The sequence below is a fragment of the Manduca sexta genome, chromosome 17, assembly GCF_014839805.1.
Source record: "Manduca sexta isolate Smith_Timp_Sample1 chromosome 17, JHU_Msex_v1.0, whole genome shotgun sequence".
NCBI classification, from domain to species: Eukaryota; Metazoa; Arthropoda; class Insecta; order Lepidoptera; family Sphingidae; genus Manduca; species Manduca sexta.
Genome location: NC_051131.1, coordinates 9,801,392 through 9,824,722, shown reverse-complemented (window position 1 = coordinate 9,824,722; position 23,331 = coordinate 9,801,392). Strand labels below are relative to the sequence as shown.

The following is a 23,331-nucleotide window of genomic DNA, read 5'->3' as shown; positions in this document are numbered from 1 at the left end:
CTATGTGTTATCTAATTCTTATAGAAATCATGTATCTCTTTGTATCTTCATACAAGACGTTATTTTTGATCATACTTACTTTTATACTTACTCATTTAACATGCAAGCGCTGGATCAAGGAGTCTCTCTCAACCCAGTTGTTTTTTTATTATTAATTTATTGTGGCTTTGTGTCAATGATTCTTTATGTGTGTGTTCCTCATTATATTTTTATTTAAATTGTGTCAATAGGGGTATAAAAATGAAACATTAACATACTCTCTTTATGAAAATGCAGATACAACCAAATAGTAAAATATGCGTGAAAAGTGAGCGTACGTTAATGTTTCACCTGGGTGAATTGTTAAAATAAAACAACTGGTTATTGTTTGAACAATGTCCATATTATATTTATTACCACATACACACGGCACGATGTGAACCTTGTCTTAAATCATTGTATTATAATAGGTATATGTACATTGCACAATGTGTATACATACATCGCCATACACACGCGCCCCGAAAGGCTGTATGATTATATATCTCATAGTATTATGTACGTTATATAATGTAATATTCCAATAAGAAAGTGCATTGGTGCACGAAATCGGGGCGGCGGAGGTACCCACCGCTTTTTACAAAACTTTTGATATTATCGTTATTTTAATAAAGAGATGCCGTAAAAACTAATTTATTAATCATTACGATTTATATCCATATTGTATACAGATTCATGTAACATATTATACACGAAGAAATGACGAAAATAATGCGCCGACGCGCGACGTATTCGTCACGGATCGTTCGCCTATCGTTATCTCCTTTCTCTAATATTTTAAATGTACATGACACCAAATTCGAACGTATATAAATCCAAATTTATTTTAATGTAAAATCTTAGGTAATTGATTTTTATTGCTATAGAAAATCAGTCAGCACGCGAAGCACGCAATCGAGAAGTAACCGCGAGAACGAAACCAAGCGGGCGGCGTTGCGCGGGGCGGGAGGGGGTGCCGGGGTGCCGGTGCCGGCGCCGGAGTCGGTGCCGGTGCCGGAGCCGGAAGCCGGCCGCCGGGTGCCAGTGCCGGGGAGCTGGGAGCGGGCGGGAGTGCGCGAGCGCCGGCGCCGGCGCTGGCCTCAGCCCGCCGTCGTGATTCTCATAGCTTACTCATAGACACGCTCTGATGCTGCAGTGAAACAACCGATCGGTTGGAGTTGGTTCGTGTGGAGCCAATGCGCGTCCGGTTCTACGCGAATAACTATACCTTTGGTCCTTGAAACGTTAACGTTGGCCATCGCCGATTATGCAAAGCTACTTGGACTATGGCCGCCGTGGCGACTCTACGAACTTTACCAGTCTGTCACGTTATTAGATTAAAATTAATTATTATCTTTAACAATATAAAGTAGATCGAGTGTAAAATAATGTAGAATGTCGTTATACAAAATATAATATGATAAATTATCTTTTCATTTAATTTTATTACACATACGATAAGTCGCAATATTAGGATCACATAACGAATTTTAAAAATAAATTTGAGATCTCGCTTATCATTACGTAGTCTTTATTCTGATATAGAACACATCTAAATGATGACTGAAATAAACTATCGCGTACACGAACAAGCGAGAGAGACGGCGCGCGGCCGCCGGCGACCGCGCGGGACAGCTTGCCAGCCGCGCGGTCGCGCCGGCCGCGGCGCAGCGGTCTGGCTCCTGAAATACGGGCCATATAGCGGTTAAATCTTCAAATTATTCGCCCACTGTGCCATAAATAACCAATATATTTGGTAAATCTTAATAGAGACATAAACGGTTGTTTTCAAATATCTAGTAAATATATTGTGGATTGATAGGCCAGCGAGGTGTGCTTAGCGAAAATGTTTTGATGTATGTGTCCGCAATATGGCCCGCACATAGACGCCCTAAGGGTGAAACTAACGAAACAACTCATGAACTGTATCAACAAATGATAACAACAACAAACTAATCATCCGTCAAGCTAATCCTGATTGCAGCTCGAATGAATCTAATATCGACCAGATGGTATCGACTAAGCGTTGCGCCAAACTATTATCGTTGTACAATATATTAACGGCCTTCGCTGAATTACCAATTTATATTAGGTGTTTAATTTGGTACGAAGTAGAGCCAAATGCAGTTATATGGTGGTCAGAAAAGTAAGGCATATCGTGCTATTATAATAAATCATTGATTAGTTAATGCTGCGGCAGAGAGAAATATAGAGGCACGTTAAGTGTAGTGTACATAAGCCGATAAAGTCTGCATGATGTCGGCGTGTCACGTATGTCAAATGGCCGTCAGACAATGCGCGACGTAACGTCGGTCGCAAACTATGCGCCGTAGTGTGACGCCTACCTAACGTGTTTTTACACATGCGGCTAACTATTTACTCGTATATACAATTGTCATTATGTATCGTCTCGATGCAATCGCGGCGAACCGATGGCTTCTCACGAACGCGGCGATACGAACTCACTATATGTTTTTACGTTTGTTTGTTTGTACTCGTACTCGCACGGGGACAAGCGGCCGTGTGCGCTTCTCCTACATTAAAAAGGTTGGTAAGAAAATATAATTATAGTGAGGATGTGAAAGTGAATGAGACGGCCGACGACGGCGAGGCGCGCGCCCCCCCGCCGCCGGCCCGGGCCTAACAATTATAACATCTCATCGTAATAATTAAATATTCTAAGAAAAAATGTCTTAAATACCTATAACACCGTAAATATAAAACAAATAATTACGTTAATTTGTTAGGTATGATATCGATATTCCGACCGTCCTATAGACTCACACCTTTCGATTTCATTATCAATTTCCTAGCTAACGTTTATAACAACATAATCGCGGTCGCGTCTCCTGCGGTGTGTGCGGCGTGGCGGCTGATGCTTGCCAGTGCTGGCCGGGTGTCGGGTCGGCGTCGGAACGGCGTCGGACCGGTGTCGGACCGGGGTCGGCTTGTGCGCCCAGAGCCGCACGTCACCTCGTCACTGCGAACGAACTCGGCACGAACGAACATAAAACGCGAAGCGAGCGCGCCGCCCGGCGACGGCCGCACTCCGTCTAACACTCCATTATTCAATTAACTACGTACTCATAAGTAATAAATTACCTTTAAAAAGAATATTGATTTATTTCGTATCATTTTCAATATTTTTTTTTGTAACAGGAAACATTTATATTTATAACGTATTTATATAATAATAGCATTTAAAAGATTGTTTATTATTATTACCTAAAATTTAATACCTAGGTAGATTTATAATATTAATGTTTAATTGATGTAAGTAATGAGTTATAATAATAGTAAATAACGAATGAATGCAACCGAGTGCATGTGTGTAGCGAGCGGCGAGCGCTTGCGCGGTTTGAGCGACGAGCGTCCGACAGTACCTACAGCAGCCTGCTAACGCCTGCTAACGTCTGCTAACGACTGCTACGGCGTAGACAACGTAGATGACGTAGCGTGCCACTAGCAGTGGACGCGTGACGTATGCTACGCGCATGCCGCGCAGTAAGTTCCCTGACTGCTGCAAACTAGACAAAAGTGGTCGATTAAAAATGTCTCCAGTACCTAACGAATATGATTAATGAATTGACTTCATATTTTATTCTATTACCTCAAACCTGCGCCTTTGGCTGATTTTTTTTTAATTATCCCTGTCTTTATTTTATTGAAATGTCTGCGTCGTGTGACTATAACGTCTGTACGTAAATTTACGGTTATTATTTTGATTAAAATTTTAGATACAACTAAGTACTGTGTGACCCCGCGTATTAGGTGGAGTCTCGATATTCGTTTAAACAGTGGTCTTAAATTACGGTAAATACAATCGTAAGAAACAATGAAATATTACGTAATGCACAAAATTGTTATTTATTATAATTACAATACCTACGTCAAAGGTACAAGATAGAAACGAATTATTATCTTAACGCCATGAGAGATATTGTGAAATGTTCCGACTTAGCATTCCAAATGTCCTTATGAATCGTAAATATGATCATATTATCCTTAGGATAAAATTTTATATCATAATACATATTATTATTAGAAAGTATGTATACGCGTAACTAACATAGTCTTATACGGAAGTAATCGAGAAACTCGTTCGCTACTGAAACAGAACAGCCGTTCAAAGAGGTGATATTATACATTTCGAATTAGGCGAAAATAATTACATTCATAGGTAAAATATGCGTAATACATAGTAGTACAATAATTACGTTAATATTTGACATTAATATTAAAAATAGATAGAATAAAATATGTGTTGGTGGACGAGCGAGGAGGTGCGCGGCGGTAGCGCGTGTGTCGCGCGCACCGCGTTATTGTCTCCGGCCTCCAGCCGAGGCGAGTGCGGCGGCGGCGCGGTCCGACGCAGTCCGGCGCGGTCCGGCGCAGCGTGTCTGAACGAACCCTAACGCGCTCGCCGATGGACACGAGTACGGTGGCGGAAACAGATCGAGAGTCTACTACGGAAATTAATGGCCCGCGCGTCCAGGACCGGGTTACACCTTACAACTGTTATTAACTATGAATAATAAAATATTTTAAGATATACCTCCCTGCAATAAAATAGTCTAGATGCATTTTATATAATTATGAAATGTATTTTTTTTTTGTAGTTTAAATCGTTTATTACTCTGACAACACATCTACGGTACAGTCGAAAGCGAGAAAAATTTGAAAAAATACCTGTTCAATCGATAGACTATCTCTCGTTCACACGACAAAAAGTTATTTACAATAGATGGGGTCATGATGACCGGGTCTGCGGGTATGAAGGGTCGAGATGGGGAAATGGGTCGAGGAGGGGGATTGTGTGAGACGCCGCGGTGGAGGGGTGACCCGAGCGATGCCGAGCTGGGGGTTCAGCCGGAGTGCGCCGGGTTGTTTGTGCGCTGATGGGGGCGCTGGCGACGACTGGAGGAGCGCGGCGCGGGAGCGGCGGCTGGCGATGGCGGCTGCGAGGCTGCCGGCCGCTGGATAGTGCCGAGCGCTCGAAAACGCTACGCGTCGCCACACCGCTCGCCACCTGATAAAATGTACAACATTTAGCAATTGTATTAACTAACCTAACCTAACCTAGGTTGGACGTTTAGCACATTCGATAGCAGGAGCGAAGGGTGAAATTTTTTAAAAGGTAACTTGAAATAAAAAAATTGCCTTAGTTAACATACCGCGGCCAATTTAAACTTAAAAACAAAGACTGAGACAAATGTACATGAACCTAAAAGGGAAGCCGGTAGGAATCAGGTTGAATGGACGCTTCGCTCCTATTCGATAGAAACCTCAATATTGTGATAGTTGAAAGAAATCATTTAATATATTTACGGCAGGTGTTTGATTCCTATATTATATCTATGTCCGGTCTGAGAACTCTAGTATACTTACTATCCAATTATATGTTGTGCGGAAAGGTGGAATTTCAATATAATGGCAAATGTACTTGATGAAACAAATGTTTCAAACTCTTAAGCAAATTAAGCGAAATCAGATTTCAACAGTTTTAACTTGAGAGAGACAGAGAACAGTATACAACATATTATTATGTAGGTATGATGAATACATCAGTGCTGCATGAGCTGAAGGTGTTTGAAAATCAGTTATAAGTAGGAACCAAAGGCCTTAAAAAATTTAAATCAGTGCATATCTATAATACACATAAATGAACATTGAAAATGATTTGACTTAAATTTAGGGAACTGACAAAAATATAACTCTATTAAACTATAGGAAAAAAAAATTCAAATAAAACATTAATAAAACAATATTAATAGCAATATGAAAGTTCAAACAATGCCAGCCAACACGGTGACATTGTATTTATTCTCTAACGACATTTTAATAGGAAGCCTCGGACAAAAGCACCAAAATAATACTCACGTAAAATATTTGTGCTATAACACTTTCAATGATAACCGTTGGTAAAAGCCGCAGGAATCAGGGGTCCCTGAAATGAAAAAAATAATTTATAAACACGTACACGCAGCGCGACGACTTCATCTCGCAAAGTTAAAGAGAAACGGCGGCTCCGGCAGATTGAGTCAGCTTCATAATTGATAGGAAGTATAAAACGTTCAGAGGAGCATTAACCTCTCAGGGGGCAGATTTAAAGGTAGTAAGTTTGGTGTTCGCAGTCGATAGAGCTACAGCGGGCTCGGTGGCCGACAAAATAAAAACACTGAGTGGATGAGTTAGAGCTACGCGCGCGACCGCTCGCCAACGGTAATTACACCGCTTGTTCTCCTTGATTTACGGTTATTGCCCGTGGGGGCATTCCCGTTACCTAATAAGACCGTTTTACACCCGGGAACCACATGCGCCGGCCCGGCCGACGCTCGGAACGTTCATTCTCTCATTAGCGACGTATTTGTTTTGGGCCGGCGATCACGCACGATTGAGTTAATATCCCGTTTGATATATGACGCGTCTGGAACGGAAGGGTAGCTTAGTACACTGCCATGCCTGGATAATTCGGATCAACGTTATTTACCAACAATAATTACGATATGATTGTGTCAGACACATTGGGTCTGGAAATGTTTGTATTGATGAACCTGTCGATTTACTAATATATTTAGTACGCATGGAGACAAAGAGCCCGAATGTAAAACTAATTATAAGAATAAATGTAAACTATCCAAAGAGCAGTATAAAAATTAAAAGAGGTAATGTTCCAGAAGAAAAATGTCTACGAGATAGAGGAACGTGAGGAGTTAAGATGTGTGCGGCTGCAGCGGCGGCGGCGATGGCGGGCGTCGACAAGCAATGAAGACTGATGGCGTCTCAGGAAAGCAGTTATGGAGCGCGGTCGCAGTTTTAAAAAGCCATTACCAGCGGCAATGCACCGCGTAGATTGCCGCCACCGCTCGCCGCCCGCCGCGTCCTCATATTTCGGAACACTTTATAATCGCATCTCTCACGCTTCACTCGCTCTCTAACTTATGGTGATTACGCTTTAAGAGCGACAAGGAAGATCGGTTCCATAATGAGATTGGACCGTCTAGCTAAAATTTTAGAGTGTCGTCGGCTGCTAATTGCGTCTGAGACTACGCGGTCGGCGGCGCATGGCGCGCTCGGCGGCGCTCGGCAGCGCTCGCTGCGCTCGGTGCGCTCGGTGCGCTCGCCGGGCCGACGACACCGCTCACCCACGCTCGACAGGGCGCTCGCATTTCTCACTTACGACCTTATCCCGCCTGGACTTACTGCTAATGAAATTTTTAGTCCGGCTAGACCTTTAAATTTACGATTTCTCTAGAGGAATAAAAACATGTTTAGTATGCGCATATGTTTTCACATCACTACCTAAAAGAAAATACATTAACAGATGATAAAACGCAAATCGAAGGCTCCGAAGAAAAACGAAATAGAACAAACATTAATTTGAATGCCGTGACAGTTAAACTTTTCGAACAAGGACAATTTTAGGAATTGCCTTCATTTGGGCCTCACTGAAACAGGCATTTTGAACATGACGTAATAAATGAAAAAAGTTAGAATCAAAGTTAATAACTTCATCCCATTCATCACGAAATAAAATAAGTATTAAACTTTTCTTATATTCATTGTGCGAAATACGTTTTTTTCTGTCTAGTATTTGTATGATTTTGTTAATTTTTATGAAAAGTTAAAATTGTGGCATGTGACTACCGTGACTTATTGCCTGGGTCCTTTGAAAAACTTTTGAATTAAAAACGGCCAATTCCATTTACTAAACCTGTTTCAACATATTATATTAATGTGTGTTATTACCGGGGTGTAATTGAGGGGCGCACGGCTCACTGCGATCGCGGGAAAGCCGGAGGGCTGGGGGCTGGCGGCTTGGACGTAGCCGACGCTGTCGGCAGCGGAGCCATACACATCGAGCGCAGGACCCGGCGAGCTCGCCGCCGGAAACCCAGCGCGGCCGCCCGCCGCGTGCGGAGACGCCGGCGGCCCAAACCCAGCCGCTGCAGCTTGGTAGTTGTTCATCACTGTGGACATGCCAAACGGGATGGCTGAGCACCAACGTCAAATCAATATACGTCACAAAATAATGCTCGTTGGTTTCATAGTAAAATGTATTTAGTTTTCGTGTTGAATCTATTTCGATATATTATAGTGTTATAAAACGGAGAAAGGTCCTATACTTGGACAGTTTTTAATATATTTCACGATAATGGAAACATTTGCAAATTTTTAGGTAGGCAACTTGTCTGTATTAGGTTATTTATAAAGTGTTGGAAACGAATTTATAAGTGAGAGCTGACTTCACTACTAAACGCGTGTATTAGAGTAAACTAAAAAAAACCTTGTATCTTATACATTATTGTTCCTTTTGAGTTATAGAAATTGTTTCGCGCAATAACAGAAGAGTAGAAGTGCTAAGATTAAAATTCGCCTGACAGGATCGGATTAGTAAAGTTATAATCAAGGCATATCGCGAAGGCAAGTTTAAATCATCGTAGCAGTCTGAATAGATTAAATTTGTGGCATTATAACAGCATGTACGGACAGCTCAAATGACTGATAGCGGGGAAGTCTTTAAAAGTTTTTAAACAGTTGCAAAGTTTACACCATTCGTGCGAGCATGCAAAAATGTTAACACAATCTACTATTTAAGTTTGGTTGGGTTGAAGTAGACAAAAAATTAAAAGGTATACCTGCTGGCGCCATATATTTAACCCGTTTACACATAAATACATTTATAACTAGATAGTGTCATGCAATTTTCATGCTTATCCATTTGGAGAGAACATCCCGCGTGTTTATGTCGAGGGAAGTCACTATTTCTAAACATTAAATTTACCATTTGTTATAACGAACACCGAATTACACAGAACCAAACCCAAAGAGTTAACACGATCTGACACAGAGCACAATAAGCGATACTGCCACGCACATATTAGCCATGTGTTACTAACAGGCACGCTGGTTATGGATACGCAAAATGATGATTACTCGTTAAGTGAGGCAAGAGTGGCGAGTGAGGAGGTGTAATGACTAAGAGTGTCATAGTTAAATATGTACAAGTAGAAGTGTAACATGTGTGTGGAGCATAAGTAATGAGGCCGAGGGCGTCCTGAGTCCTCACCTGAGAGCGCTTGCGCTAGCAGCGGTGTGTTGTTGTTCGGTGTGAGTTGTCCGTTGGTCAGGTCAACTGCAAACATACACATGGTTCGCATTCGCTCAACGTACACGAGTGACGCGCACACTCGTTAGTATAGCACAGTAGCACACACACATTCATTGACTGAACCATCGACTTTTAATTCCGACGTGTCGCCGCGGCCGCGACACCTCATCTTTTCCGCATTTAGCATACTGAACGGTAAAGTGACTATCGATGTAATCCCAACTCAATATTAAAGTTCTCGAGCGCGGATAAAGTTGAACCGCGTAAATGCATGAATAATTTAGCCGTTGGAGGCACATGCCGAGTTGACGAATGAGGACAGCGAAGACTCCCCGGACTCAGATTATGTCGGAACAAAAAATATCACGTATGTCACGTGCATTCAAATGAAAAAGAGAGCTGGAAGTTTCGCGGGTATAAATCACAGAAGGCGAAAAAACTTTTACAAAATATCCAGTAAATTATCCGACGTGAGTTCTCTGTGCCACGCGGCGGTCTGCTTATTGAATAGGGAAAAGCATTAGCATACGGCGCACGTTGCGGCGTCTTGCGACTTGTGATACCGTCGCCCGTCGCCTCCGCCCGTCGGCGTATCCGCGCCACGGCCGCGTGACGCGTGCAGCGCGTGCGACGCCGCACCGCGCCGCGCCGTAGCGACAAGTACAAAGGTAAACATGAAAAACTTTTTCCGTGTTTGATTCGAATTGATATTTTTTTTATAATAAAGCAATACAATTTATTTTATGTTGCTGAAAAATTATTAAGTTATTTTACTTGTGTGATCAAACGGGGTACTATAATATACGGTTGCTTAGTCCCAATTAAATAGTATCTCTAACGTGCATTATCCTAAACCCTATAAGAATTTAAGACGAGCTAATATTTTTCTTTTAAAAATAAAACTCCAATATGGCATCAAACTTATTTGCTCTCTACTTTTCGCCCACTCACAAAGTTACCATTACCCTTATTGGCTTGTACGACAAATTTCATTTTTGTCAGATGCGCGGGTTATGATTTAGTGTGAAAAATGGAGGGCCGCGGTCGCACCAGGTGATTACCGGCCTGCGAGTGACTTTGCGAAAAAAGTACAATATAAGTAATGGAGGATGAATGATAGATGGCGCGGACGGCCCATCCCGTTTGCGCGTCCGCTCCCGCCAGCGCTCCCGCTGCCGCGCCTGCGCCCGCTCTCTCTCCGGTCGCCTCGCGTTAAAATGCTGACACATTTTGATAACATTACTTTGCGGTGTGAGAGCCTATTCATTTGGGATCGCTTCGTAATAAATAAGAATTTGAGTGGTACCGTAGACACGTTCCGCGATAGTTAATCGTCGGAACGGTCATTCTTTTTCATTATAAAAATACAGTATTATTGAGTAAGTAAATTGTTTCAAGCTTGAATACATTAATGTAATTTACAATATTAAACACTGATTAAAACTGGAAACGAAATAAAATCAGATTTTAATCAAAGTAATGGCTGCCGGACATCTCTCGTTTCATTTGCAAATAGATCGCGACTCTCACAATATTATCATTCAAACATAAAATTCTGCGGCAAAATGAAAAATACAATCGTTTTAATGATCCGTTCACGAGTCGATTCACAAAGTCACAAACAGGCTCAAGTTAGTGGGGCGCAAAGCGTGTTTCTGGCCTCAAATAATTTACGACTTAAACAATCAAGTTTACGGTCGAACAACGTGAGGCGCCACTGACGTGTTATCTACACACTACAGCTCATATCTGTGTCAGAAGTTAACTTAACCTCGACTACTTTGTACACTCGTGTTAACACATGCTCTCAATGTAATTCGTGCGTAATACTACAAGTTTTTGACGCTTTGATCGAAATTATTACACGGCCAGATGGAACGGTCTGCGTAAAGCGGTTGATGGTGGGTGAAACGAGCTGAGGAGGGGGCTACGTCTATAATATATTGTATATTAAAGCCAACCACAAAACTTAAAAATATAATAATAATAAATATATTTATTAAATAATCAGATTATAACCCATTTAATCCGATTAATTAGTCTTATTGATGCAACATGTTAAAATTGAGTATAAATGATGGATATAATTTTTTATTTCATCGTAATATGTTTAAAAATAAAACTTTTGTTTATATACATAAAATAGAATGTCCAATTTAGATATAAATAGCAGTTCTGCTACCTTTCTGAAAAGTTTTTGAATTGTGACAAAGAAAAAGCCGTAGGGCGCGATACGGGCGCGAATGATTTGCGATCTCAGAATCTTATGTCTCACCTTGCCGTGCACACATTCATCTATAAATTCAGAGGCCGTCTCGCGAGAGCTATTCGAACTTTCATAATTGTGGAGTTCGGGGAAACTTAATAATTCTTCTTCAGAAGTGGGATGACGGCCGAAGGAAATATTCACGGAGCGTTCTCTCGCCGTAATACCAACCTTCAATCCACTATATTACGTCGAGCTTTTTATGTTACAATGTTCGGGCCCGCTTCGAAAATCACGTCCCGAAATTTTAAGGTACGCAGGTAAGTATTTTAATTACACTTTTTGAACTCATAACTGAATCTAGAAAGTTCTGATCACTATTGTGCTCCTATTAGTGATGTAATTTTTGTAAAACTATAGAGTTGGGTGGCGCTTACTTGTCGGGCCTACACCGTATTTGCATTGTCTCACCTAAAAACTTTTGTAGGCTGGGTAGCATATTTATTACATGCAACATTTTATAATATTCCACAGAGTAAAAAACTGTAAATTGTTTTCGAATTTAAACTATTTTTATATGCACTTAATAGACCTAAATTGGATGGGGCTCGCATTTGTTACCTGCGGGACTTGCTTTATTTGGCAGCTGGCCCGATGGGAATATTTTATTTGAGAGCTCACCGGAGATTCCGAGTCCCGCATACGTCTTACAACGAAAACGTATATTTAATAGGTGCCATCAATAACTCACCGCGAAGATGATACGCTTTTGCGGGTTTTCGATCGTTTAGCCCCTGAGACTTATCTCAATTGCAAATTAATCGAATTTCTACGCTGGTTGTAGCCGGGCGGCACGCACGCTTCAAACGCCTCACGACTCGCGCACACCCATTTGTAATTCAAAGAAGGAAGCCCGTGTCCTTTCTTTAAATCTCACAAGTCCCCGGGAGTCTACCTTTTATTGCGGCAGGTTGTCTCCACCACAAAGCGTGTTTACATTGTAATGTTCATCATTAAAGGTCCCGAGTGTTCGTGGTTCAGCCATAGAATGAAATATTAATTAGAGGGAAAAACATGTAAAGCGACATTTAAAAAGCGAAATGAAATCTCGGAAAGATAAATTATGTTTAAACACACAATTTTCAATATTAAAATAATTTTCTACATTTCACTAATAATTTGAATTACAAATTTTTTACTACCCACGAAAAAACAATTCAGTTGCGGATTATTTCCGATTACATCTACAGAGTTAACTACTGCTTTAATTGCAAATTTATTCTATTCTATGTTAAAAATAGAAAACCTTCTATTCTAGTCAACATTAGTTTGTTACAAAATCATATTTCACTGCACAATAAACACTTTGATTTAATTAAACTCGCTGATTACGTTTTGCCTAAAGCACAATATTTTTTGTATACAATACATCTATTATGTCTAGAGAAATCTTAAGCTATACAACAATAAATACATCTAATTATATTATAAAAAAGTTTGCACCACCAATCACATTATTTCTCTTTTACCACCAATAAAAGACATTACTATTCGCTCACGGTTCTACCTTTTATACAAATTAGGAAAGAAGCAATTGAATTCTCCTACTTCAATTTGACGCTTACGAAAAATCTTGGTAGTCTAATCTATAGCTTGACTAAAATACCTAAAATCGCCCGTAACTTTTAAATAACTAGCTATACTAGTCTATTAAGAAATTTCGCTATTCCAAATTTCATTAGATATTCAAATACAATCTACAAACTCAAATTATTCGGATTTCCTTTTATTACTATTTCTTATTCTATGCTAATGTCTATTAACATGTTTTCTACTTTTCACTATTGTACTTCTTAGTTTTGAAAACACTATAAACTACCACACTTTTCTGTATTTACTTGTACAATGTTTAAAATCACTTGGTATCCTACACTATTCTAATTCACCACTGTAGTACGATAATGATTAAAGTTCATAACGTTAAAATCAAAATTACTCGCCCTATTTCTGTAGCGGACTGCATCTTCTCCCACGTAACCGCTGTTCACTTGGTTATCACACACTTCTTTTCGATAACCGTCAATACAGTTTACGTGTATACCAATATATTTACAAGTAAATCCTTTGTCCACTTAGCCTGTTTCGAACACATAGGCTCCTCAGCGAATGCGTTGTGTGGAACACTATGGAAGTTGGAACAGAGGAAGAACTAACGCGTAGGCATCGTCCATGCAGGGGAGAAAGGACTTACTATGCGAAATTGCACACATTGCGTAGGATTTGTGCGCTCAATGCGGCACTAACTAGAAGAGATTAGTATGCTAATAGTATCCATTACGGACTCACGGACACACTTCGATTCGGTGAAATTCTACAATAAAAATTTATCGACAATGGAGCTCGCTAGACTAGCGCATTTATAGCCAAATTCTATGGGCATCCATAAAACAAAATACTATCTAAAATAAATAAAAATAAGGAAATAAAAAATTCTGACCCATCCAAACACAGCACTCGTAACGCTAAATCAGCATTGGACCGCTGAATTCTATAAAGGTACACTATGAGCTAGTAACTAAAGAAGTTACGATAGGATTAGTGCGGAACGAAGTCTCACCGAGCTCCGACCTAAACAACAAGCGCTAAACTTAACAGTTACTAACACAATTAACAGTCAAATATCTTAAATTACAAATGGAGTTGGCACTGTTCGCGACACGCGGCCACTCGCCGCCTCACTGGGTAATTATTTGGATTCAAACCGACGCCGCCGCCCCTGGGATCATTAAGGAATTTCCTTTTGGGGATAGGGAACCACTCATTTGTCACAATGTTGTGATTTTTGCAACGTAAGTGAATAGCTTCACGTGATTCGATTTCATGAATACGGGTATTCGACAATGTTCGTGTAATTGGAAGTGTCAACGCGGGTTTTGCATTTGCGATTAGTGGGATAGTGTGAAAATTGCATGTATCGAACTATGCAAAATAGTTGTGTGAATGTATTTGGTTCGCGGGCTGCATTCTGAGGGCGAGCGTGTTGAATGTGAGGAATGTTGGACATGCGGCGGTGGCGGCGCGGGCGGCCGCGGTTGTGCGTGCCTCCACCGGGGGCAGCGCCGGGCTCGCGGTGCGCGACCGGCTAAAAACTACACTTCGGCTGAATCTTTATACAATAGATAGCATAATTCTTATTATGTTACGATTAATATAAGTTATACTCGTCTATAGAAACGCGTGTAATGGCCTACATATGATTAAAACATAGCGGCCATCTTACGCTGAACTTGGGAAGATCATTAGAGCATTTTAGATCAGTAGACCGCGGCGCTGCCCTCGCGCGGCGCATGTAAGCGCTTACCGGTCTGGTGTGTCGGGGCGCGGCGCGGGCACCACGCTGCGGGTGGCGCGTTGGATGAGTCAGAAAAACGAAACAGTAACGTTAAAACACGTTTGTGAAGCAACTGCGACGGTCACAGTTGCCATAGTACACACTATCTCTTCCAGTTTAATTCCGTGGGTAGGCTTGGCGTGAAGCGGAGCGCTTCGCCGCCTTCGTGTATGGAACGATCAATTGGATAATAAACTATAAACGTTTTGCTTATACAACGGCAATTTCCTTTATTTTAAAATATAGCGGCTTCACAATATCATAAACTTACGATTAATGATATAAGACGATATGTCGGAACAGCGATAAGAACAATTACTATTAACTTATGATTATGGAATAGCCTTAACATACATAAGTATAAAGAATTTCACATGGATTACATTATTATAATATAAAATGATTTGTGCAATGTGTAGGATACCTAAATTATATAAGCGATTTACGTATCTTAATGTAATTGGAATAACTTCCTGAGGGATACCGCAATGCTATTTCGACAGAACATTGAAACAGATTACATCAAGTCGATACGTAACGGGCTATATGGGCGAACCTAGTCGGGCGATTTAGAACACACATCTGCGAATTCGGGCTCTGATTATACAATGGATTAACTTTTTTGCGACATTGCATTCCTCGTCCGAGATTCGAAAGGGATAAACGGGGGCGTAAGACCAAAGAGCTATTCGCTTGAGAAAAGATTTATTATTATTCGTAAGAAATTCCGGGAGCCGTTAACGGGTGTTCCGGGTAAAAGAGTGGTTAAGCGGCGGTGAGGGTGCGGTGGTCGGGACCGGCAACGGGCGGACGCCGGGCGGCGTCTTACGAGCTCTGTCCGAGCACGCCCGGGCTTACGTACTCCGCGCCCACCAACAGACGACTTTCCGCCGGTATTACTCCGACTACACCTGCGGCAACAAAATAAAAAAACACGCTACAAAGCCGGCTACGCAGCTACCGGGCTCTGCCAACAGAACCGCGCCTAAATAAATAAACAACCTACTTGAAAAAAATTATAAACTCTTGCGGTGCCCTCAATCTCAAACAAACATCAAAACAATGCTCATGAAATTACATTTGAATGAGTTGTATTCATAACTGAGCTTTAATTAACGAGTTTATGGGGAATCAAAATATACAAACATTTACATTGAAGCGAAATTACAAATTGATTTCATCGAATATTTATGGGATAACTTAGATAGTTTTATGTTTCGGATAATTTCGGAGTTCACTACGCACGGCACGATGGTCGGCTGCGCGTATCTGCGTTCACATAATACTAAAGCCCGGCTAAGTCACGCAGTGGCACGATGCAGGGATCCAAGGGGTCATTACGTGTTATATCTACGTATTGATACCATCATCAAAACTGTATCAAGAACACGGTGTTATTTACTGAATAATTTATACGATATTAGTACATTTAAGCACGCAATGGATACCGTGGTGAAGGGAAGAAGTTAATTTATCGCCCGATGTGCAAAGAAATTTAAACTAAATAACAAACGTCGTAGAGTAAATGTTAGATTAAAAACGTTTCGAATAATGATTTAGATATAATGCGTTACATATTACCTTTAATATGTATACATATGAAGCTTATTTAACTTACACGACTAGTTTAGAGGATGGCTATGAGGACGGTCGCACATATAGCGATTTAATGTTCGAACTTAACTTATATCATACGTGATAATTTTGATAAAATATCTTAAATTTTGACAAATAATTAGTGCGAGGCGTGGCGGTGAAGCAAGGTATTATTTAACGTTAAATGAACGCTTACATCGACTGCGAATACAAGCGATATTTCAATAATTCCTGCACCTTCCGAGCAATGGTACTCCCACATCAATATCACGAAGGTAGCGTAAAATATTTGCATCCAAAAATATCATACAACAACAACAATAAATAGTCTTGTAACATTATCATTTAAGCAGTGTAAATATTTAAAATATAATAGAGAAATAACTTTAAATTAAAATTAAATATACATTACATTATAGCGAATATTCAATAAAATATTAAAATAACATTTTTTCAAGCTCGATGTTTATATTTCACTTAATAATGAACTGGTAAACAATGGATTACGGGGCTAAACTAATGCTAAAATCCATGATAAGCTACACAAATGAAATGTCTACATGGCGTTTCTTCATCCTCTAAACTTAGTAACTTTGGAAATTAATAACGCTACATCCTTAACTATCTATTCGTTACATATATCCTTACGTTTAAGAAACTTCTAGAAATGCTGATCGTATTCGGCGCTAGACTTTTACGTCATATTGTAACTATATAAAAAATTGGGACAATTTACTCCCAACTGCATAAAATAACCAAACACTACGTATTTTAATGAAACACGTCAGAATAGTTGACACGGACGTTAATCAATTAACTATTAATAGCTGTTATTACGTTTGTCCACTTGAACCGTCAAATGGCTCATGCAAAAACAAAGTCGTAGATAAATAACCTACTTGATATTAATTTGTTATACGAAACGGGTTGGGAAGTCATTTGTATGCACGCACAGGGATATTCGTACGCGCCGACTCCAACCACCGGCTTATTTTTGTTTATGATCTTTATTCAGCACGATCCCGTCACAATTTATGACATACGTTACTCTAAATTGATAGATCCAGCGCCGAGCACGCTCTCACCTATGCCCTATGAAATCCAAACACTACTCGCTACAGGCATGCTATGTATATTGATTATTATATTGAAACTACAATTTCATTATCTAGTTGCCGCTATAGTATACTAGGATAAGAGAGGAAGAAGTTAAAGTCTACGCAATACTAATTTTATACGTCTATCGCCGAGAGTACTGAAATTTAGTCAGAGCTACGATTTTCAATAAATATGTAAATTTGATTATGAGCTCAGTTACAGCTTGCAAGGGTTTAATGCCTTGATTATCTTTGCCATCGCGGTCTTGTAATTGTGTTATTAAGAGGAGATGATTTTTGTTATAAATATTTTTGCTGGGACGTGGTCGGGGTACCAGATTTCGGCTGTTAAACGAGTTTAGAGTAAACTATGTCCTAAAGATATCCGATAGAAAAACGAGAAAACGTGCGTAATATTTGCAGCAATATTCTACACATTTTTTAACATATTAAAATGTTATAAAGTTCTTTAGTAAACCGAAGCCGTCTTTCCAGACGTATGGTACTCAGTTTTCAATTTCGACAAACCGACTATTCCACATTAACAAAGCCATGGATTGTTATACGCCACTTGGTCGTAGCATCTGGCTGCAAAGGACCTTGCCGCGTTTTACTTACAACTGAAATTGGCTTATTACGCTCGCGCTCCTTCTATTGAAATTTTAATCATGAAATCGGCTTCTGAATCGATATCTCTGATAATTGATGGTGGGATAAATATTTGGTATGAGGTTACGGTTGAACCGGCTGCGTCCGTTAAGGAATGCTAATGGTCGAAGGAGCGCATCAATTGCGGCCGGACGGACACGCCGGAGCGCTGTGTTCTAATATCCTGACCCTACTGCTCGCCACTACCAATGAAACTGATTTTCGTGCGCCGCATATTTGAATACCTAACAACTGTACTACACCGAGAAACGTTCATGCACTTGCTTAATTACTCCGCGTTATGTCAGGATCACGATTTAAGTCATTATTATTCTTCACCGAAATTGATATTGCAATAATATTAAGCTAGTTTTCCTTGTCTGCAATATTAAATTATTTGTCAGAAGGTATTCATTATATTAAATTTAACAGTACACGTGAAATGGAATCGTATTTATTCTAGCGTACAAATTTCGGCACGATTAATTTATCGATTTCGTTTCCGCCCAAATATATTTCGCGACGTGCACCTTAACTCGGAAAAAAGGAAAGCCGAAGCTTAGCGGCGTAATTATGGCGAAGAAAAGGCTCAAACGCGAAGTGTGGACAAATAACGAGAAGAGTATTTGTGCAGCTGCGCTCTCCCGCCGCCTCCGCCGCCGTCGCCTCCGCCACATTAACCCGCACGGGGCACCTCCTCGCTCGATCGAACCGTGTCGATCCCAACCAACAGGAATGACAAGACTTCAAAAATCGAAATTAAAAACGTGATCAACTGATCGGCTAGACGCTTGTTGACTACTTTTAATTAGTGGAAACTCTTTTGTGTTCGCCGCCAGATTTACGCAGAAGTTACCACAAAGAGGGCCTTGCTTTTTTTGTATTTTTGTTTGAATCTGTTTAAATCTCTTTTAAAAGCTTTCGCTGTTAATGAGGAGCGGGCGGTGGAGCGATACCAGCCGCCGACGAGACGAGCGGGGCGTGAGAGGGCGCGGCGGCGGCGGCAGAGGTGGCGGCGGCGGACGGCACTAAGGCGAACGCGATATTTGCCCTGCTGTTTGTTTGCACGACGCGTAGCATTTGAGAATCGTTAGGGCGAATTGTGTGCAAACATACCGAGCGAGGAGCTCGCAATTGGCCGAATTGCCTCGACAAAATTCTGGATATAAACAATAAATAGCATCTTCTCAAAACATGGACGTTTTGTAATTGACAGCATGGCAGATTTATCTAGATGGTTCAGTCATTGTTAGGAGTGTTAACTTGTTAGTAAAGTTGTTAGTGCGAGTTCACGCGAACTTTTGCTGCGAGTTAGTAGAAATGCCAAGTTAGGACACAGTCACCACAGAGGATTAGCTACATATTTGGGCATATGCATTGTTTAGTATATAAATGAGCGACGTGTTAGTCGGAAGCGCATCGGTGATAAACGTAAGACAGCGGTTAGTGGAATGCATTGTCGCCGGCGCGAGTTCACAGATGCATGGCGTGTACATTGTAAACCCCGCTGAGCTCGAGCGGGTGGTACGGCAGGAGCGTCGCCAGATGGTGGTAATGATTGCCGGATAGTTGGTGGTGCAAGCTCGCCAGGGGATTACCTGCTGGATATGGCAGCCCGAAGCTAGGATAGCCCGAATAGCTACGTCCTGCCGCGTAGGCGGCGTACGCTGCGGGAAAACCTGTGCAACAAACAAAAACATGTTATTCATTTATATAAACACCTCTGCCAACGGAACGGAAAGCGGATGTTAAAGATAAAATGGCGTGCATCACTCGGCATGCCTTGGGATCAAGCGTTACTCTTAAATATTGTGTCGATACTGATTCATTGGCCGATATAAACTTCGAACATGTAACACGTGTTCCGGTGGTCCAATTCTAAAATAGAGCTGTCGCATAAAAGGTAGGCAAGTATATAGTACATGCCCGGTACGACATCGCGTTGGACAATGTCCAGCGAATGATATTTTGTAAACATCGTATAATGTAGCACACGCTAAGTGGACAAGCGACGGCTTTATACAGTCAAGAAGTAACTAATGAATTTCATTAACAATCTTACAGAGTTACGGACAAACAAATGCTACGTGACAATAACTAAGCTAATATTAAATATAAATAAAATTACAAATGAGTTTGTTAAACGAACTACCAGTACCGTTGACAAAATGAAGGTAGTTATAAAATGTGGAATGAATGATCGGCCGAGCGTTCGCATCGTCCACATCGGCTGATATGATTACTACACCGAGTCGTTTATCATATTATTGCCAATCAAAATAGTGTATCTGTCAGGCGATTCGATCCATCACTAGACAGATGGACGCTCACTGCGACGCGACACCATCATGACTAAACCCATTGATTAAATGAAACCACAACTGGCTTCCAACATTCAAACTGGATTAGTAAGTTAACTGGAAACACCAATGATAACTTTCGCGTCGTACCATTATGTGGGACAGGTGACAGATACGAATATGCAGTATGCACTATTGTATTAAGCACGGTACATAGCAGGACATGATCTGAAAGATGCAAGTACAGCAGAGGTGAGAAGTGACTTGAAAATAAAACGTGAATCAACTTACCGTCAGGAAGAGCACCCAATGACCACATGAAATCTAGAAATGTAAAAACATTTACATAAATCGATCGATCCTTACACCTTACATTTACATATTTCTTTAAAATGTAAAGATATATTTGAGACATTAAAGTTATTGTGCCGCGAGACACTATTTTGGTTGGCGACAATCTTGTGTTGCAAGTTACGTTGTACATTGTGGAGTATGGGTGATTACTATTTGATTTATATCCATATAAGGGCATTCAATATATCTAAATAGCATACTACTATCAAACAGTATCTAGTGAGTTTCAATAGAAGGGTATGTTAGTGTTTTGAACACCATGAGCATTGTCGCCACGGTGATGTGTCTTTTACTCAACATGTTAATCTATTCTACACATTGTTAGTCTAATACTAAACATGTTAAACAAACAGACATTTTTAAATATTTTAGAAATGATATTTATTATTCTAAATTCTACCATCCTACTTAAAAAGTTAATAAGTACAATTAAGTCTATTAGTTTATGAGAGCTACTTTCATAATACAATAGTTTGGGTGAATCAAGAAAAAACACCTTACTGTTAAACTAACAGTAAAAGTTAATTACGAAATACCCAAAGATATACAACTAAGATAGAAATCAACAGTGAACACAATGTTAAGTCGTAATTTGGCATTGCACAATATAAATAAATATGTAAAGAGTAAGGATTTAAATAAATAAATTACCTATATTATTCAACTAGGAACACACATAAATATAATATTTAAGATTTAATCAAAGTCCTAAAATATTTTTTTACAATTGCAAATAAATTAAGTGAAATAAAATTATCTAAAGATCTCGTCATACGGGTAATATACATCCACATACAATAGGTACCTCTTTTCTTCCACTGATAACATTCTTTGATAAGCCGACATCGAGCTGTGAAGCTATTCATGGTAAAATCGCTAAAGAATGTAATATCACTTAAGAAAATATTTTAAAATAACCTTCATACATCCGCATTAGAATGTCGTAACTAGAGTTTGCTCGCTAACAATTTAGTTTACTTCATGGATGGACATGGCAAGACTGGCAAGAATCAGCAGAACCTTTCGGTTCTATATTAATATTGTGTATTAAAACTACTCAGAAATTAGAGAAAATATCAGGCTCAATACTATATTATCTTCTATCTATGTATGTATTGTAAATCAAATCGCATTAAGCACCTACTGCCGGTTAGAAAAATATTGCTCTCTATCAACCCTACGTAAAATTGATCCAGTTTGTTTCTCTACTACTGCTCATTAAAATGTTAAATATGAATTATTATCATAATATGTATAAAACTGACTCTAATTTATTTTTATACACATTTCGAAAATCTGCTATCTAACTGATTCACTAATGGCAAATACTAAAAATAAGACACTTCGTATATTATCAGTTTCTTTAGAGTACAGTGATTTTTTTACGTTCGGTTCGGTTGACATCAAAGGAATGTAAGAGAATTAAAGGAATGGATAGGAGAAATTTTGCCAACATAGCGAAAAGGGGAATGCAAATGAAAATATTTCGTCAGATTGGAGTTGCCAAATCGCTCAGAAAGGGTGGTGCGGGTGTTGCTGGAACAGGATTGTGGATCAGAGTGGCAGAGGAGTCGGTAGCGTCGCATGGCTCAGGGGAGAGTAGAGGGCGGGGATGTCAAGAGCGTGTGCACCGAGCAGCTCCGACACCGAGTACGCGAGTGGAGGAATAGCAAGAGGCGCGAGCGCAGGGCGCGGGGCTCGCGGAGCAGGGCGCAGCGCGGCCAGGGCGCGACGGTAGGCGGCCGCGTGCGCCACGCCCGCGCCTGCGCCCGCGCCCGCGCTACTGCTCGCCACTAGGAGCTGCGCTGGCGCGTGGACGGGGTAGGGGGCGTATCGAACTCCGCCGGCGCCGGCGGCTACGGCGCTACCTAGCAACTCACCGTACGCGCCGCGACCGGCGGCTCTCGTCTTCGCCAGGTTTGCTGGGAGCATGACTTCTTTTGGTTGTGCCTTTTTGCATTCCACCTGTAACCAAATAAAATGAGTTCAGATTATGTAAATAAATGTTTGGAGATTCGGCGCAATTATTATAGACATCGGTCCTAATAAAGAGTTTCGCTAAAGATATAATTGAAATCCGCAGAACTAAGCAAATACCTTTTGGAAACCGAGTGACTCCATAATTATGGAAGAGACGGGGCGACAAAATCGGACGACAATCCGTTATGCTTCATGGTTCGTGTCACAAATTGAATTTTAATTTGCTTTATCGAGGCGAGAATATTATCACTGAATAATTAATTAATATACAGTACGATAGATTGTACGATACTTTAGGTAATATTATAAAATCATTGTCAATGCCAGATATGAGGTTTATGTAGAGCGCGTGGGAATGTGTGGTTTGGATTTTGGCAACTTAAGTACTTAAATAATATTCAAACGTAAATATGAGTACATTGTTAATACATTCTGATTGTGTTGCATTTATCGGATTTTATTTAGTTTTACTGTATCCTTAAATAATGAAAACGCATTTAGAATAATTTTTTTCCCGCTTCTAAACCAAACGTAGACATCTTTTGAATTAAAATATTAAAAGAAAGTCCTATGATACTTACCACAATATAACATCATTATACTATGTAGATTACAGACGCTTGGTTTTC

General features: G+C 40.3%; 1 protein-coding gene across 5 annotated transcripts in view; it reads right to left on the bottom strand.

Moving 5' to 3' along the window:
• Positions 1-360: 360 nt before the first annotated feature.
• Positions 361-23,331, bottom strand: part of LOC115448475 (RNA-binding protein Musashi homolog Rbp6) — a 476,181-nt gene continuing 453,210 nt past the window's right edge. For 3 of the 5 annotated variants that reach the window (XM_037439531.1, XM_030175939.2, XM_030176182.2), the window contains 7 exons: positions 22,603-22,687; positions 20,660-20,692; positions 19,667-19,747; positions 9,089-9,154; positions 7,768-7,988; positions 5,899-5,965; positions 361-5,047 (listed from right to left, as the gene is read on the bottom strand). In XM_037439531.1, the coding sequence (XP_037295428.1) occupies positions 5,924-5,965; positions 7,768-7,988; positions 9,089-9,154; positions 19,667-19,747; positions 20,660-20,692; positions 22,603-22,687 (528 nt within the window). In that variant the 3' untranslated portion in view covers positions 361-5,047; positions 5,899-5,923. Of the gene's footprint in view, positions 5,048-5,898; positions 5,966-7,767; positions 7,989-9,088; positions 9,155-15,415; positions 15,639-19,666; positions 19,748-20,659; positions 20,693-22,602; positions 22,688-23,331 lie in introns of those variants that run through there. The other 2 variants (XM_037439532.1, XM_037439533.1) reach the window with 2 other exon arrangements.